Genomic DNA, 19,813 nt, shown 5'->3' on the forward strand with positions numbered 1-19,813 from the left:
TGAATAGGAGCTACATTTGTATTTTTGGATATCTATTCTACATTTTGTGCTCTTCTCTTGAGAATGGCTTTTGGAGGATCCTCACCTCCGATTGAGGAATTGGCTCTTAAGATCCCTATATCTTACACCCTTCATCTAGCCTACCTAATCCCGTCTTATCAATTCTAGTCCTTCATCATAGTAACTGACCGCTCCAGAGGCCCCTACACCATTGTTTCCCTTCAATTCTTCCTAATTCTCCCTCCAAAACTCATCCCTGACCTCTAGAACCTACCTGTCCTTAAATTGATGGAGGAAAGTTTTTTGTTGTTGTTGCCAAGTATTTGAAGATGTTGCTATTCTAAACTGAAAGTTATCAAGCCTTCTCTGATTGATTTTTCGATTAAACTGTACTTTCATTTTTAAGATTTCTGTTGAAAGACATAATAAATTTGATTGGATAAAAGTCTTACTCAGATCTGTAATTTCTAGATACATGGAGGTTAGATGTGGAAAACAAAGATATTGAAGCTGCGATTAACTGTGTGGCACCAGGGTTGCTTAGAGTTGTGTCTGTTGCAAAGGTAAGATAATGCTTATTTATCAATGTACACAAGATTATGTTTGCTTATGTTCCCTTGTTCTCCAGAGTGGACTCTTACTGTGTAGACTAGTAGAATGGAAGAGTATATAAAAGGACACTGGCTTGGTTGTCTGTCTTTTTTTGCTTGTTTGATCTTTAAATTGCATTAATATGGTAATGGAGTTTGTACAGCTGGTATCAGTCACTAATAAATTCATGGTTGATATTCTTTTCTCGAGTTACTAATATCATCTTTATTCAACTTCATGATTGCTCTCACCGTGTTGAATCCTCAAATATGGAACTCAAAAATCTAAAACAAGTTGATGTCACTTTTTTAAAATTGACTGTAATGGAAGTTACTTTCCAAAGGTTTCATTGCATAATCTGCTAAGATTCATGCATCAGTTAGGATTCATTTGTTAATATATATATATATATATATATATATATATATATATATATATATATATATATATATATATATTATTGTAATAGGGATTACCCATTAGGGGTATTTATGTAAATTATCTCAATGTAATAGGCTGTGTCCATTAGGGGCACAACAGTCTTTATTTTTCTGTTTTTTATTTATTTAATACATGTCCTTTAGCTAAAGGGCTGTTGGGCTAGTCCCAACAGCTATATTTATAGCTGTTGGGGCTGGTCCAACAGCTAGTTGGACCAGCCTATGTGCATTGTATTGTGCCTATTTAAAGGTACCTTCTCCGCTTGTAAAGTTAATGCTTTCACTAAGCATTTTGCATAATAAAGATTATTATTTTTTATGTTCTTGGCCCTTGAGGGACCACTTGTGAGTGTTCTTAGTGATTGACCCAATAGAGATCATTGTTCTTAATATTCTTATATATTGTCCATAAGAGGCGCCTCTTGTATACTTTTTTTGTGTTTATTACATGGTATCAGAGCTTTGGTGCTCTATTGTTGTAAGCTGCATTGGTGGATAGTGAGCATCTAAGGAGCATCAGTTTGTTGCCTTGAGAAACATGCCACATCAACTTTATTCCTTCTATCTATTTTTTTATTCTTCTCTTCTCTCTTTGTATATTCATAGAAGTTGAAAGAGAAGTGATCATCACCATGCCCGTGAGACTCAACAACACCAACTATATGATGTGTGCATTCATAGTCAAGCACAAAATTTGGGGAAAAGGTCTATGGGGCTTGGTGGATGGATCCACGAAAGAACCAATGTAAAACCCACAATTTTGTTGACAAAAAAAAAATTGGACATGGATCTGATTCGAACCTGAATTCGAGTCTAGGGAAAACCCTTAGGGTTTTCCCTTTTAAAACTTTATCGCCCCCCGTGTCGCAAGCGAACTCCCCTCCCCCCTCTGCTGAATAGGGAAACCGCTTTGGGGTTTCCCGATCTGTCGCCCTCCCCATGCTTTTAAAGTGAGACACAGGGGCGAGGGGCCTCTCACTCGAAAGGCCCTCTCGCTTGCGCCTTCTCTCTCGTTTCCCTCTTTCGCCTCTCTGCGAGATTCACCGACAGCACCACCGACCCCCCTCCCTGCTGCACCTCCGAGTAGCGACGTCGGCCCTCGCAGGTATGTCGCTCTCTACCTCTGTCTTCTTCTCCCTCTCCCTCTGTGTTATCGGAGGGCAGACAGGAAGCCGACGACCCCTGCCATGCCCTCCTTGTGCGCCGGAAGGTCTGTAGGGAGCAGATGGCCCCTGCCTCGCCCTTCCCTCTTCCTGACAGGGAGTCGATAGCTCCTTGCCATGCCTCCCCCCCCCCCCCACCACCACCACACACACACACACTTTGTGTTGTCGAAGGGTCGGCAGGAGGTCAGTAGCGCCCTACAATGCCCTCCCTCTCTCGTTGTGTTCGCCGGAGGGCCGACAGGAGGTCGACAGCCCCTGCCGCTCCTGCTACGTTTGTTGGAGGGTCGGCAAGAGGACGACGACCACCTGTCGTGCCCTCCCCCTCTCTTTGCGATTGTCGGAGGACCAGCAGGATGCCGACGGCCCCTTTCTGCGTCCTCCCTTCCTCTTTGTGCCGGCAGGGGCTTGGCCCCTGCCTTTGCCTTTCTTTAGAATTTCGAATCTGAGTTTGCGGGCAGGGGCAAGGCCCCTGCCATTGAGACCCTCCGGTAGACAGGGGCTTCGGCCCCTACCACCGTACGCCCCTGCCTCCTTGTGATCCAGCTGGCAGGGGCAAAGCCCCTGCCGCTGTCTCTTCTTTTCGCCAGGCAGGGGCTTTTCCCTTGTCGATGTCTTCGGTTTAGCAGGGAGCCCATGCTGCTTTTCCTTTTCAGGCAATTCGGCATCCTGCCACCTGAGCCTGTCCTTACCAGTCAGTAGGGGTTTGACCCCTTCCTCTTGCGTACTGGTCAACCAGGGGAGGGTACGCCACCCTCTCAGCGATCCCGTTTTGGCGGAGGGTGCTATGGCACCCTCTCTTGTTCGGTCAGGCCGACGATCGGCAAGCAGGGAAGCACCTCTGCTCCATGCCTCTTCTTTCATCGCTTTTATGCTAACTTTGTGTTTCCTGGCAGTCTACGCAATGGAGCTCGCTCGTGCCCCGCAACCTGAACCCTACATCTCCTACACTCGTAGGTACACGCAGCGATGCAACCTCGCAAGGTAGGAGAAAGTCGTATAGGGACTTTGGATGAATTAAATAAAGTAGTTGAATCCTAAGATAAGAACAATTGATATTTTCATGCATGCGTACATATAGATGAATATGACTGGTGATAGCTTGTTCTTTACTTGTTTTTATTTATCTGAAATTACATGTTTCTTGTAGCCGCCATGTCCTGCATGCATAGTAATAGTTCTGCAGTTAGTTTCCTGCCGGTAATCTTCTTTACTTGTTTCTTGTTGTCGTCATACTGTATATGCTTAGATTTGATATTACATTTATGTTCTAGCTGCTGCCCTCAGGCAAGCCTTGTGGGGCGTGCAGGTGCGTGTACCACATTTCGAGCCTTTCGGAAAGGTGTGAAATTGTGTACAGACGCTATAAGCTTAAGGTGCTTCCTTGTGCAAGGCCCGACTTCTCGAGCACAAAATCTTGTTTATAAAGCTTGTGTTCCATCTGTGCGTTGCTAGATGCAACTAATTGTACCCCGAGTCGGTTACTTAGAAGAAATGATTGGATCCACGGCGGTCCCAAGACGTGTTTGAGATTTCTTGTTTCGTAGTGATTGAGCATGCCAAGTATATTACTGCTTTTAAGTCATACGAAGCACTGTGTGGGGCTATCCTTCGAGAAACCCATGACCTACTGTCGTAGCCGGACATTTAGACATGTACGGTATGTTCATTACAATGAGTAGTAGGAGAGGTCGTTGAGAACCTCAAACCGCACAATAAGCACTTTGTTGAAATAAATAAAGGTAATGATGTTCGCCTCCACTGGCCAAATGCTCAAAGAGCAATGCATGTCAAGTTTGAACCAAATGAATTGCAACATATTATTTGTTACCCTCTCATCGTAGTCGTACCTTTAGACAGGTACAACCATACTTTTGGACAAGTACGTCACGCTGGTGTTATGATGACTGGATGACGAGGTTGTGGAAACCTCGAAGCGTGCATATAGTACATTGTTAAGATCACATACATGGTAATGTTTTCGCCTTCACAGGCAAGATGCTCGAGTTGGTTGAAAGACCGGAGCATGCAGAATGGGTCTTCAGTTAACTAACACCTGATGCACTCATTCAAACCGTTGACTTCCATCAAAAGAGAGGACGAGAAGGTACAAAAGCTTTAATGGACATGCCACTAATGGAAGTTATGGGCAAAAGACTCGGCTTTCCCAGTTATCGAAGTTAGGAGAAATGAGCTACAAAAGATAGCTTTCAGGCACTTCTGCAGAAGTTGGATGCATCCATTAGAACAAGTGGCCTTTGAGAAATTCTCTTTCGGTCACTAATCGTTCTCTCATGAGCGGACTCAACTAGCTATTCGGGGTATTGAAAATACATGACATAATAGACCCCGAACTAGTCTCAATTGTTTTTACGATTCGTGCCTTGTGCGTACCCGCAGATCAGCTAATATCGAAACATAAAATAACATGTTCACTATTTGTTGAACTGTCTATGCCTGCTGTGGCATTACACTCATCAATCAAACTGCTTACGTAGTTATTTACTTGAAATAATTTGCTACTCGTGCTAGTGAACTGCATATAACGTTACTTACATCTTGTGTTATATCTTTCCTTCAGATTAATTGTACTTTGCGTGTGAAATAAATTGCTCATACTAGAGTAGATTTACCTTCTCGCATTTGAATTACACATGTTGATTACTACCTTTAATGAAATAAATTGTTTATCTTATGAATATCCTACTTTATTTATTCTTCATTGTCTATTTGTGCACCTACCAGTTTGTTTTGAAACTGACTCATTTCATGGGCAGGTGGCAAGTAAGACTTTACAGACGGCCGATGGCGTGATGCAATATGGCTCGAGATCACCCTCTTTCTGTTGGCGTCCTGGCTATTCTTTGTGGATAAAGTTAGTTTGTGAGCTAACGTGCCCAAAATTGTCAACTTGTTTTCCTTTCTAAAAAAAAAATTGTTTTCGCTTAAGTCTTTAAAACAAAACCTTAAAATTTGAAAGGTCTTCTCTAAATATTTTCAAATTTTACAAGTTGAAATTTTGGGGCGTTACAACCAAAGCTAGTTCTTTCAAAGAATGGAAACGGCAAAGAAGTTGCGCTAGAAGGAGATGCGATGAACAAGGTCGTTGTCGATTATGAGAAAAAATGAAACGAGTGGAAAATGGGCCATTCCAAAATCATGGGATGACTCATTAATAGTGTGGACATCAAAAAATGTTCTAGCTTAGCAAAGTTCGAAAAGCTAGTGATGCTTGGAAATATCTCCAAGATATGTATTCTTTAAAGTACATAGCGCATATATGTAATCTTCAAAAGAAAACAAGAACTATGATCCAAGGAGAGATGAGCATTAGAGAATACTATAATGCTCTCTCTCTCTCTCATTTGGGATGAGTTGACTCTTTTAGAACCTTAAGTGATATTATCCACTTGATATTGATTTTCGAGAAAAACAAATTAAATCGGAGCCCTTTTGTCATTTTGTAAATGAGCTTAGGCCCGAATTTGAAGGGACCAAATCAGACCTTCATAGATGAGGAGTTCTCTCCATAGTAGAAGCTCTTGAAGAGTTAACTATGGAGGAAAATAGGTTGGAAAAACCTTCCTCCACCAAAGATGTCAAGACCTGAAAATCACACAAGGACATACAAATCTCCTCATTTTGGAAGAAGTACAAATGGGTACAAGTATGAGCCCAAGAAGAAGATCATTTTCCATTATTGTAATGAATCGGGTCACATCAAGTCATTTTGTCCAAAGAGGAGAAGAGAAGAGCAAAGAGATGAAAAGAAGGTGGCTTCCGTAGGACCATTTTATGAAAGAAATGGTGTAGATGAAAGCTCCAAAAGCATTGAAACGATGTCACTAGCTCAACTAATGGACGCTCTACAACCTATGTTCAAGAACCAAAGTTTTTCTTTCTCTTGTGTGGCTGTATCATCATGCATTGATCTCGATAAGACTTCTTGGATTCTTGATTCTGGTGTTTCTTTTCATATGACTCCAAATTAGAGTTATCGGAGGCTCCTAGGTAAAAGGGAAAGCGCGAAACGTTGCGTTTCCGAAGCGTGCGGGGAAGCGCCACTTTTAAAAGGGAAGCACTCTTCCCCCTCGCGCTTTCCCCACGCTTCCCCAATTTTTTTCAATTTTTTTCAATTTTTTATTTTTTTCGCTTCTCCCTCGCTTCCTAGGTCGCTTCCGAGACGATTCCCGACTCGCTCCTAAGTGGTCCCACGCTTCTCGCTTCCTAAAATTTTGAAAGTGCCTCGCTTCCCGCTTCCCATATCGCTTCCTCAACTGGCAACCGTGCTCCAAATGTGTCAATTCTATCTGAATGTCATATTTATCCAAATGATTATTATATATATCTACCGCTGATAGAACATCTTTAAAATTAAAAGTTTTGGAACTTTGCAAAAACATCAAACCTTTTATGTATCAAAAGTTAGAATAGTACCAAAACTAAATTTAAACCTTTTATCTGTCTCTTAAATTACGGACCATGGTTGCAAATTATCCTTTTCATTTAATGATTGTCTTGTGCAGGATCTCTACACTGGGAAACTGATTAGGCGAGGCCATAGAAATGGAGATCTTTACGTTACGAACAATATTGAGCTATCCAAACCCATTTTTTGTAATTTTGTGGAGAAAAGAGATGTAGAAAATTGGCATAGAAGACTAGGACATCTTAGCATGTCAAAAATGTGTTTATTTTTGTTCTTGGCAAACTATAATGAAAAGGATTTATTTTGTGAAAATTGTATTCTAGTAAAATGAAATCTTTGCCTTTTGGCCCTCGCAATTTTGTGTCCAAAGAATCATTTGGGTTAATACATTCGAATCTATGGGGACCGGATCCGGTTGTATCCAAAGGAGGAGTATCATATTAAGTTATCTTTACGGATGATTGTAGTAGACATACATGGATATATTTGTTAAGACAAGCTTCTATTATATATTTATATGTATATATTAATATATATGTATGTCCATATTATGTAAACCAAAATACCCCATCAGGGGTATTTTGGTCATTTCAGTCTGTAATAGAAGTCAGCCCATTAGGGGCTGACTGTATAATTATTATTTTTGCTGTTTTTTTATTGTTTGCTTTTTTTGCTTTGGTACTTTTGAATGGGACAGCTTCCGTTGGGAGCATCCCAACACCTAGTTTGGCTGCTCCCTATTCCTTTGCTTTTATAAATAGGGCTTCAAGCCTATGTAAAATGCATTGCTTTCTAAGCATATTGTGGAATGCAAAAGCCTTTATTTTTTACCCTTGTGTGGGTGGTTGGATCAATCAATTAGTGTTTTTATTGGTTGATTATATTTGTCACGGGCATATAATTTTTCGCAAACCCGCGACGAGCTAAACTGCCTCGTCTGGTCAGCCTAACGGCCAAAGGCCGCGCACCTACACTTTTTCATGTGCTAAATCATTTTATTAGCTTTGCGTACCACCTCGTGCGCAGCTGCCTAGCAGAAGTTTATCAAGCGCATCTCTAAATGCGTATTCTATCTGTACCATGCCACTTCGTGCATAGTTGTCTCATACCAACTATCACTTCCGAAAAGGGCACAGACTTGCCTTAGCCTTGCATGCCATGGAGCGTATTGTGATTTCATGTGCACGCTACAGCAAAATCTCCTATTGAAGGAACAAGACCTTGCGGCCCCCAGTCCGAAGACTAGTTGATGATTAAACACCATAGCGAAGAGCACCACCCAGACTCATTTGCCGATGCTTAGGCATTCACTCTCATAGCCCTGAGTCATCATACTCGGTTAGAATCACCTAAGGTGATCCCTGAGAGAATTAGCCCTAACCCACACACACCCCTGTGCGTCTTAACGCTGTGCATGGGAAACTCTTCAAAGTCGAGAGGTGCTTAACCAAATCTCCAAAGGCAACATCCTCTGATCTGCTGGCACTGCTTAACCAAACAACGCTCAACGACTGTGCCGCCACACAACAATGCATTAACGATGATATCGTTGTCTATCTCGTGTCGTGCTATCACTGCATGTCACCGATCAAGCCAACACATACCGCACGTTCTTACACTCGATGCATTTTTTACTCAGTAGAGCTCTGCACTGCACATGCCCCATTCCGAAGGCTCGATCCGGGACAGTGTTATTGTAAGTCCATAAGAGACACTTGTTTTGCTTTTGTTCTTAGTTCATTACATGGTATCGGAGCTTTGGTGCTCTTGTGTTGTTATTCATTCGGAAAGGCCAAGAGGGGGATCATGAGATTAGTGGAGCATCAGTTTATGGGAGCATTGTGTCGGGAAGCGCACCATCAAAGATCTCCTCAATAATCTTATTTTTCATTCTCTCTCTCTCATTATTGTAAAAATGGAGGATGAAAGAGAAGTGATCGTCTTCATTCTCGTAAGACTCAATGAGACTAACTATGTGACATGGGCATCCATAGTGAAACATAAAATATGAGAAAAGGGTCTGTGGGGTTTGGTTGATGAGACCAAAAGAGAGCCCAAACTTATACTCACTAAGATTGAAAATGGAAAGGAAGTAGCTTTTTAAGGAGAAGAGATGTTTAAGGCTGTCACCAAATATGAGAAAAAATGAAAAGAGTGGAGGATGGGTCATTCCAAAATAATTAGATGGCTCATCAATAGTGTTGACATCAAAAAATGCTCTAGTTTAGCAAAATTTGACTTTACTGGTAATGCATGGAAGTATCTTAAAGATATGTATAGTCTCAAGGATATTGCTCACATATGCAATGTAAAAAATAAGGTGAGAACTATGACTCAAGGAGAGATGAGCATTAGAGAATATTAGAATGCCCTCTCTTTTTTCAGATGAATTGGCTCTTCTAGAGCTAAAATGGCATTGACCTAAGATATAGAACTCCGTGAAAAGCAAATAAGAACGTAGCGTTTTTATCAATTTGTTAATGGGTTTAGACCCGAATTTGAAGGGACCAAATTGGCCCTTCTTCGCAGAAGAGGTGTACCTACCATAGTTAAAACTCTTGAAGAGTTAACTATGGAGGAAAATAGATTAAAAAAACCATCTTCAAAAGATGAAGAATTTGTGTTTGCTATGTCAAAACCCGAGAATCATACTAGGAGTTATAAACCTCCTCACTTTGTAAGAAATTATGAGAATAGAAGAAATTCCAATGACTATGGAAGAAGTCAAAATGATAAAGGAGGTGATCATGAATACAAGAAGAGTGGCAAAATAATATGTTACCATTATTATGAGTCAGACACATCAAGCATTTTTTGCCCCAAAAGAAGGAAAGAAGATTAAAGATATGATAAGAAGGTGGCTTCAGTGGGACCATCTTTTGAAATAAATGGTGTAGACGACTCCAAATGCATCGACTCATTATCCTTTTCATAACTCATGGAGGTACTACAGCCAATGTTCAAAAATCAAACTTCTTCCTTCTCGAGTGCGGCCATATCCACAAGTGGTGACCCTGGTAAGACTTATTGGATTCTTGATTCCGGTACTTCTTTCCATATAACTACAAATGAGTCTATATTATCCAAATGTCATACTAACCCAAATTATGTTTCAATCGCCGATGAAACTTCCTTAAAAATTAAAAGTTTTGAGGCTTTTCAAAAACAACAAACTTTCTTTATACCAAATATTAGAGTAGTACCAAAATTGAATTTAAACCTCTTATCCGTTTATCAAATTGTGGATCATGGATGTAAAATTTTGTTTTCATCTAATGATTGTTTGATACAGGATCTTCAGTCCGGGAAGCCGATTGGGCGAGGCCATAGAAGAGAAGATCACTATGTTACGGACAATCTTGAATTATCAAAACATACTTTTTGTAATTTGGTGGAAAAGAAAGGTATAAAAAATTAGTACAAATGACTAGGACATATTATTGTGTCCAAATTACATTTGTTTCCTTTTCTTACAAGTTATAAAGTAAAGGATTTTGTTTGTGAAGATTGCATCCTTAGTAAAATGAAATCTTTACCCTTTGGGCATAGTCATTTTATATCTAAAAATCCATTTGAGTTGGTACATTCGGATGTATGGGGACCGACTCTGGTTATATCCAAAGGAGAAGTTTTTTATTATGTTGTGTTTGTGGATAATTATAGTAGACACTCTTGGATATATTTTCTTAAAGACAAATCTGAAGTATTTGATTGTTTCAAAATTTTCATTATTATACAAAAACTCAATTTAAAACCGATATTAAAATCTTTAGAACCGATTCTAAAGGAGAATTTATGTCAAAGGAGTTCAAAAATTATCTTGACTTACATGGGATTATTCTTCAAAAATCATGTCCTTATACTCCTCAATAAAATGGGCTAGCCGAAAGGAAGCATAGACATATTGTTGAAACTACTAGAACACTTCTTATATCAAAAAATGTTTCAAAAATGTTTGGGCCGAAGTCGCTCTTACGGTGGTTTATTTGATAAATAGGATGCCTTCAAAAACCGTTGAAAATATTTCTCCTATTGAAAATTATTTAAAACATCTCCCAATTATAAAAGGTTGAGAGTCTTTAGACATAAATGCTTTGTTCTGACCAACAAAAACGATAAACTTTCCCCAAAAGCAATTCCTTATGTTTTTATAGGCTATGCCGAAAATCCAAAGGGATATAGATGTTATGAAATTAAAAGGAACAAATTATATGTTTCAAGAAATGTTACTTTTCTTGAAAACGAAAATGGATTTGGTAAAGAGAATCCAAGAGCATTGTGACTTCATTTCTCTTCGACCTTATCAATGAGCATGAAAGATGTGATAACATTCATGATGTGCATGCGAGTGACAATGAGGACACTCATGATGCACATGGGAATGTGAATGAGGGTCTTAATAATATAGACATATCTCATAATGAAATTTAAACCTATACTTGACGTACCGAAGACCATCCACCATGTGCTTTAGAAAGATATTCTCAAAATCAAGATATAAATTCCTCTAGTATTAGAAAATCCATGAGAATTTCAAAGGCTCGTAGTAGATTCATATCCCGACTCTTTTGAACCTAAATATAGAGCTTGTCTAATGGCTATGCACACTCATACGTAGAACCATCAACTTATCTTGATGCTAAAAAGCATCAAGAATGGATTAAAGAAATGAATGATGAATTAGAAGCTTTAGAAAAGGCAAAAACTTAGGAAATTCAAACATTACCTAAAGGAAGTAAAACTATAGGATTTAGATGGGTCTATTTAGAAATATATAAAGCTAAGTTGGCAGCCAAAGGATATATTCAAGAATTCGGAATAGACTATGATGAGACATTTGCTCTAGTAGCTTGAATGACCACTATTAAAACCCTTTTTTCTATAGTATCAATTAAAAAATGGCCAATCTTTTAAATGGATGTGAAAAAATGCATTTTTGAATAGTAATCTCAATGAGAAAGTTTACATGGATCCCCCGCTCGATTTAAATTTAGCATATAAGAAAAAAAATCGGTTACAAAAAGCATTGTATGGTTTAAAGCAAGCTCCCAAGGCTTGGTATGATCGATTTAGTAGTGTCATGACACAACTTCACTTTAAATCTTGTTATACTGACACTATATTATTTGTTAAGTCTTCTAATGAAGGAATGGTGATATTACTTCTTTACGTTGATGATATGATTATCACAGGAGGTGATAAGTAAAGAGTTAGTCATATAAAAAATGTGCTCAAAGCTAACTTTGATAAGACAGATCTTGGTTTTTTACGACATTTTCTTGGAATAGAAGTGACTTACTCACCTCGTGGTTATTTGTTATCACAGACTAAGTATGCAACAAAGATTATTGAATGGTTAAGACTTTCATATGAAAAAAGAGTTGATACTCTTGAGGTTATCAATGCAAAGATGAAAAAAGACTATGGAGAACCTCTAAAGGATTCAACTCCATATAGACAAATGATTGAAGCTTTGTCTTATCTATCTATTACTCTTCCTGATATTTCTCATGCTATTCATTCTGTTAGTCAATTTCAGCATGCTCTCACTACTGTACACATTAGTGCTATAATGAGAATTATTAGATATATTAAAAATTCTATTAATTATTGGTTATTTCTTTCATCCTCTTTCTCGCTAGAAGTTATTGCTTATTCTGATTCTGACCGGGAAGGGGATGTGAATGATAGATGCTCAATCACTGGTTCATGTGTTTTTGTAGGAGATTCTCTAATTTCATGAAGATGCAAGGAGTTACAGAAGGTGTCCCTCTCTTCCACTGAAGCAGAGTACCATACCATAGCGATAATTACGTCTGAGTTAGTATGGTTGAGACAATTATTAAAAGATTTGAGAGTCCACATTACACATTGCAGAACCCTCGTGACTATATTGTGACAACAAGAGTGCAATATACATTGCAAGCAATCATACATTTCATGAAAGGATCAAATACATTGAAATGGATTGCCACTACGTCCGTAAAATTTTTTTGAAGAAGACCATCACGTTACCTTATGTTCTATCTAAGTATCAACTAGCGGATTTCTTCACTAAAGTGATCTTGTCACCTACATTTCATTTCCTACTTAGCAAACTCTCGATTATTATGCCATGAGTTTGAGGGGTGTGTTAAGAGAAGCTTCTATGTCTATATGTATATATATTAATATATATGTATGTCCATATTATGTAAACCAAAATACCCCATTAAGGGTATTTTGGTCATGTCAGTCTATAATAGAAGTCAGCCCATTAGGGGCTGACTGTATAATTATTATTTTTGCTGTTTTTTTATTTTTTTTGCTTTGGTACTTTTGAATGGGACAGCTCCAACTAGCTGTTGTGTGACCGACCTTTATTTTTTACCCTTGTGTGGTGGTTGGATCAATCAATTAGTGTTCTTATTGGTTGATTGTATTATTGTAAGTGCATAAGAGACACTTGTTTTGCTTTTGTTCTTATTTGAGTACAATATTTTCTTAAACACAAATCCGAAGTGTTTGATTGTTTTTAAAAATTTTGTTACTATGCTAAAACTCAATTTAAGGCTAATATCAAAGTTTTTAGATCCGATTTCGGAGGAGAGTTTTTGTCAAAGAAATTCAAAAACTATCTTGATCTTCATGGGATTATTCATCAAAAGTCTTGCCCCTATACACCTCAACAAAATAGTTTAGCCGAAAGAAAACATAGGCATATTATTGGAATAGGTTGATACTTATTAGATATGGCTAGTGGGATTGAAAATAGATTTTATATTTTTTTTGCATATAAAATTAATTGTGTAATTAGTTTATTTATTTGAATTTTTTTAATTTTTTTTTAATTTTTTTTTTATTTTTTTGAAAATTTATTTGATTTTTTAATAACTTTCCTTAGATTTTGCCAAGAAAAACTCGAGAAATATTCATAAAGTTGAAAATCTCCCGAGAAATTGCCGTTTTAAACTTTTGTCACTATTTCTAGTGACATGCCAAAAACACAATGTTCACCTACTCTTTCTAATATTTCACCAACTTGCACAGGCATTTACAACCCTAGCATACACTTAGGTTGAGTGCATATGAATTTCACACACTAGAGATCGAGCTCATGGTTGCCACCTCCTCAAACTTATAGAAATTACTTTGGATCTCCATTATCTTCCAACTAAACCTCCACCAAACCATATGCAGACCTTCTATGGGGAATACAACCATCCACACCAACCCAAACATCCTTTATGGGCCCGATAGCATACAGTCACCAGAAAATAAAAAATGGACCCAACCACAAAAAAATCAAAGAAAAATCTAGTACTCCCAAAATACTTACACAAAAATCCTGAAAAATGTTTATAATTCTTTTCAAATCAAGCTCTTCAAAAACCCTAACTTCCCAGCTTGAGATTTGTCCCCTACTGGTCAGGCATGATGTCATGCTGATATCAGCAGGGTACCTGCTCTGGTACCATCTCACGAGTTCTTCAGTGTCCCACAGTGCTCCGCTGACCTGAAAATCTATTGGAAGAAGAAGATAAAGAAGAAGAGAGAATATAAAAGGAGGAAGAAGAGGGAAAAAAGGGAAATGAGAGGGTTCACTTGCTCCATCATGTCCCCATCCCACATACTTTATTAACTTTACTTTTTTAGTGCAAAAAGTGGGCAAGTATGTCCATCTTGAGGTTTCACGTACAAGTATCATGATCAAGAGGTCAACAATCAAAAAGCTAATTTCCTAAAATATGGACATCAAGGATAACCTCCTTCAACAGAGGGAAACCTTGCTTCAGGTGGTGTGTCCTGAGAGAGATTGACGCCTGCTGTATGGCCTATGCCCAAACTGTTAAATCCCCTCCATTGACCCCTTGCTCACTAGGGAGCCTATCGTTTCGGCCTTAAGGCAAGGGAAGAGCATCTTGGGTATCAAACTCTTAACATCATTCTACTTGAATGCTTTAAGATGAACCACCTAGCCAAATGCAGACAGTGTGGCAGTAGGACTGGTAAAATAGCTGAGCTTGGGCTGTTCAGTCTCTACTCATTAAGGGTGAACCCCTACACGTTCTTGGCTCGTGAGCCTGTCACGAGCAGAGCTCTACGAGTTGATTAGGAGCTAACTTACTTTCACGAGCTCCCTTAACGAATCCTGACAAGTTTTGGGTGAGCCAAACAAGCTGAGCTCACGAGCAGCTCATTTCGTTTGCCAACCTTAGTGGGCAGCACCTTGCCAATTGGAATTTTTTGTTTATTTTTGGTTAATGTTCCTTAGACAAAAACCATAAACAGTTAATCCAAAGAACTTTCGTCCTATTTAAAATAAACATAAACAGAAATAAAATACATGCAAATAGTACCTTTATTTCTTAAAAAAACTGTTTATTTGTCTTTGTATTCATTTTTTTGTCAATTATATTTTTACAACACCCAGTGGTATATAGTTGTGTACTGAGCTGACATTTCATGTGGCAGCACAAAGTTCTTTCTTGAGAAAATAGCAAATTTCTCATAGAGATGAATAGAGGCAGTTATTGTGGTATTTCATTCTTATTTATCCTATTCAAAGAGATATATTTAGGCTCTATTTGGGAACTGGGAGTTGGAGTTTATGCATTTGGAACAGTGGGAGCTACCAATTCCTGGATTTGGCAGCTATCACTTTTGAGGTGGTAGTTACCAGACCCACTTTCGAGTGCAAACACCCTGTCTCACTTCCTTTCATTATTGCATAAACTACCTTCTCAACATCATTCTCCCAAACAACTATTATTATAGCAGTTTTACCAAATTTAAACCAAAATCCTCTACTCCCATCTCATTTACCAGTTCCCGAACAGAGCCTTAGTTAATTTTGAGTGGAAGCCTTTGTTGAAATTATGGTTTGACCATGGTCACAAGTCAATATATCAGCAACATTTTGTTTGCCACCTATATCGTTTGTTGGCTATATATAACATATATGTCAGTAGTTTATCGGCAACTTACGATTATTACAATTTAAATAAATTTGATTAACTAAAACAATTTCAGTGGCTGCAACCATCAATTAATCTTAAGAAAAACACATAATTAGAGTGTTTATAATTAAAGTTCCGCATAAAAGCAAAATGAAATGAAAATTTCATGGAATTGTGGATTAAAACAAAACCCATTAATATCAATGTTAAGCATGCTTCAATGATAGTTGCTGCAAGTGTCAATGCTTAGGAATTATAATGACATGATGAATAAACATCTGAGATTCCAACTTCAAACCATGTGCACATGATAAACCGAACAATAGCACTATAAGATGGCACACTATATGAGAATAAAAGTATCAGTTTTTTAATTCTTTTAGATAAAAGATTAGAATATCATTTGAACTAGCTGACTTGCACAGGTAAAAGGTTCTGCAGAAGCTTTCCATTTGATTTGAAAGGTCAGAAAAAACCGCTCTACTCTTATGATACTCAGAAACGACACTTCAAAGGATAGCTAGCTCTACTCTTATGATACTCAGAAAAGACACTTCAAAGGATAGCTAGCAGGACAATATTAACACCAGCATGTGAAAAGAATTTAGGCAATGAAAATGCTCGGCCATATAGTTAGGATGGGGTTTGGTGATCACAATGATGATGAAGATGCTTGGCTATTAGGAGTTGGAGAAGAAACACAATTGAATAATTATTTTTTTCACAAAAAGAGCAATATATTATATATATACACATAAAAGAACTTACAGAGGGAAGAAGCATACCTCTTCCAAGCCCAATCAAGAGTCTATCAGCACACTTTTTTGAAGGTCGACCAGAATTCTCCACTAGAAAGTATTGCACGAGAGGAAAAATAAAAAAGGAATAGGAAAGATAAAGAAAGAAAATCGAAAAAAATGACTTCACCTAAATAAGTAAGCAGGTGCCAAGAAATGGGGGGAATTGTGATCCTCCATCTTTTCCTAATTGTATCCCCCCAAAAAATCACCCATTTCCTTAATCAAAATCTCAAATATAGGGAATTTTTTTTAAAAAGGCGACAACAGCATTTTTTCCCATGTATCATGATACGTGTTTTTTCCCTTTTTTAGAAAACTTACGGGTTTCCATTTTGTGGCGATATATTGTGTTAAATTAGTGATATATCATGTTTCCTGTTGCATAGGTGGAGAATGCCCTTTGTTCACCTATGCACATGCATACACATGAACACACACATGTGCTTGGTTGAAATGGCAGTTAAAACTAAGTGGACAGCCATAAATGAAGAATGTTTTGCATGCACGTGAACACACCTATGTCACACGGATATATATGCAAGAATAAGACACTATGCGGATACACTTGATACGACATGGTTGTTCTCAATAATTAGGACATGGGCTTGCGGCCATGCATACATACACATAGATGCAAGGTTGTAAAAAGTGCATCGTAACCTGTATCAGCCAGGATCAAAATAAGGTATGTATCGTATTATATCATAAAAAGTCACATTTTTCACTAAAAAATTCTCTAGAAGTCTAAAAAAATCCAAAAAAATCGTAGAATATAAGATAGATGTAACTTAACATAGATATGCTGATTCAACTAAACATGGATGTCTCATCTCGTGTCACAATCATCTAAATATATATTTTGTTATACACAAGTTTTGTGACAAAAGATACAAAACAACATCAATGATCTTCACTATTAAATATCCCACATTCTGTATCAAAGATGTCATCTTGTTGTAGGCCTTGTGGCTCATCATTTGGTTGTGTAGACACTTCCTAGGTTATGTTATCGTGACACGGCAGATTGGTCAGCGTACCCGCGTCGACACAGGGTGACATGAGTGCGGGTACCGGACGCGATACTAGTATGCTGTGGGTCGGGTCGGGTCTGGTCTTAGACCATTTTGTTTTCAAAATTTCCACCCGATAAACCCCCCTCTCTCTCTCATCTCCCGAAACCCTCGACTCTCTGTCCAGAGGGGAAAAGTCGAGAGAGAGAGAGAGAGAGAGAGAAGACTCACTGATTATTGGGGATTTATACAGGTGAAAGTAGGGGTGGGCAACCAGCCCGATGAGCCAAGCTGACCTGGCCCGTCATGGTCCGAGTTTGGGCCATGGTTTTAGGCCCTGACCCGTTAGGTAATGGGCCGAAACTCGGCCCGTTATATATGTGGGCCAGCCCGATGGGCCTGAGTTATTTATTAATTTTTTTAATAATATAAATTTTTTAAAATTAATTATTACATAGTAACTTGGATAACTATTATTATTTACCTAAATAGTTGCTTGGGAACTTGTTATTTGTTAATTATTATTATTTACCTAATTAATTGCACTAATTAGGAATTAGTTTCATGGGATCTTTATATTCTCTCATTAACACATAATTTCAGTAAGTATTTATGCATTTTAGGATTGGGCCAGACCAGGCCCGCTTCACATTGGGCCAATGGGCTGGGCCATGTGCTTCTCTTCAAACCTGATCCTATCAAGAACTGGGCCTACCCGGTCCATTAGCGAGTCGGGTCGGGCCGGCTCGATGCCCACCCCCAGGTGGAAGAGGACCAGCCGGGGACAATGAGGATCGACGATGGAGTCCACCACAGAGAGTGCCCTTATTCTCAACGCATGAGAGAGAGAGAGAAACCGAGAGAAGGGGGGAGTATACCTCCTCCTCCTCTTCTTTTTCTTCTTCTTGCTGCAAATCTCAAGAGAGAGAGAGGGAGGAAAAGGCAAGAGAGGGGGAGAGAGAGAGAGAAAAAAAAAGGGGGAAGGGGCGCAACCCTTTCCCTTTTATAGCATATGGCTTTGTTGTCTGGTCAATGAAGCTGAGAAAAAGGTTTTGGAGCTTGGACAGGTCTAAACCTGGTCCAGACCCAAACTCTTTGCATATATGTAGTCGTGACCCCGTACCCATATTTTTTGGAATTGCCTTGTCGTGCCCTTCGCACCCATACCCCAATGACATAGTTCCCAAGCATGTGCTTCTCACTTAATCTAATATTCATATTTTTTATTTTTTTCTAAATCAACACTCATCTCAGCTCTTGCTTCATTTGTAGCCAATGGACATCGTGGTGTGTTTCCACCAACCACTGCAATGTGCTCTTTCGTGTGGTTCAGGCTCTCGAAGCACTAAATGACAAAACCTGCATCTCAAAGTAGCACACCCTATATGACCTCCTGGAACCTTAAAGTATTGTCACATTTGCCCATCACTATGTTGGGGACGTCGAGCCATTAGTAAATCTAATTACCACAAGTACAACCAGTTAAGACAAAATGACACTACATTCAAAAGCCAAAAGGTTTTCAATTCATAACTCATTATAAAGGTTAAAGTTATAATTTTTAGTTATTAGAAGCATGTCTATGTCTATATATAAAAGTCATGTTCATTATCAGATTTCGACTGAATGATTTTCTTCCTTTATTGCATCATTCAGTAGCCTGAGATGATAGTCCATCTTCATCTTTTGAATCAGGGACCACCTTATGCCTTGTTTTTTACCATATTCGATAAGGCTAGTAAGAAGTTCAACACGAATATTAGTAAGAATGCGATGGATACATAGTTTCATGGTGGAGTTGATATGCCCTACATGACATTTAAATCTATATAATCCTTCATGCATTACAAAACCACAAAAGTTACACTTAACTACTCATTTCAATAAGACCCTAAGTTAATTGTTGTACAATATTTCAATGCAAGATCCTTTAGGAGGCATCCTTTAAGACCAACACCCTCCATTGACCTCTTAGACCACGGATTACTAAATTTAATCAAAACAAATATGTCAAACAATGCTCAATAACACACTTAGGGATATATTTTGAGTTCTAAGGGTACAAAAAATGGGATTAATGGTAAAAAGAAAAAATATCTTCTAAAAACATTAAAAAAAATGAAACTTGCCTTCAACTTTAATGATACACAAATGAAGCAAAGAATGATGATTTTTTATCTTATCTCACTTGAGTGAAAAATGAGTGAAAATACGCTCTTACACGAGAAAACCGCAAAAGCCTTCCCTTTTACAATAATCGGGTCCCAAAACGCTCTTAAGCTTATTAGGGTGTGTGACTTTCCTTCTAATGGCCTCTCCACAAATGAGGAAGTCGACCCTCAAGAGGTCTTTAAAACCCAATACATAAAAAAAAAAGTTTCACTCCTTTTTAAAGTATGCCGTTAGTGTATCGTATGATACACCCTGTATCATAGTACGAT

The 19,813-nt window shown here is 38.3% G+C and overlaps 1 protein-coding gene across 2 annotated transcripts in view; it reads left to right on the top strand.

The window, feature by feature from the left end:
• LOC149814789 (Pseudouridine synthase family protein) overlaps positions 1-19,813 on the top strand; it is a 109,073-nt gene that overhangs the window by 86,459 nt on the left and 2,801 nt on the right. For both annotated transcript variants that reach the window (XM_089989528.1, XM_089989529.1), the window contains exon 5: positions 472-563. In XM_089989528.1, the coding sequence (XP_089845654.1) occupies positions 472-563 (92 nt within the window). The remainder of the gene's footprint in view (positions 1-471; positions 564-19,813) is intronic.

This window comes from Nuphar pumila, chromosome 15, assembly GCF_984573655.1.
Source record: "Nuphar pumila chromosome 15, dmNupPumi1.hap1.1, whole genome shotgun sequence".
In the NCBI taxonomy this organism is placed as follows: domain Eukaryota; kingdom Viridiplantae; phylum Streptophyta; class Magnoliopsida; order Nymphaeales; family Nymphaeaceae; genus Nuphar; species Nuphar pumila.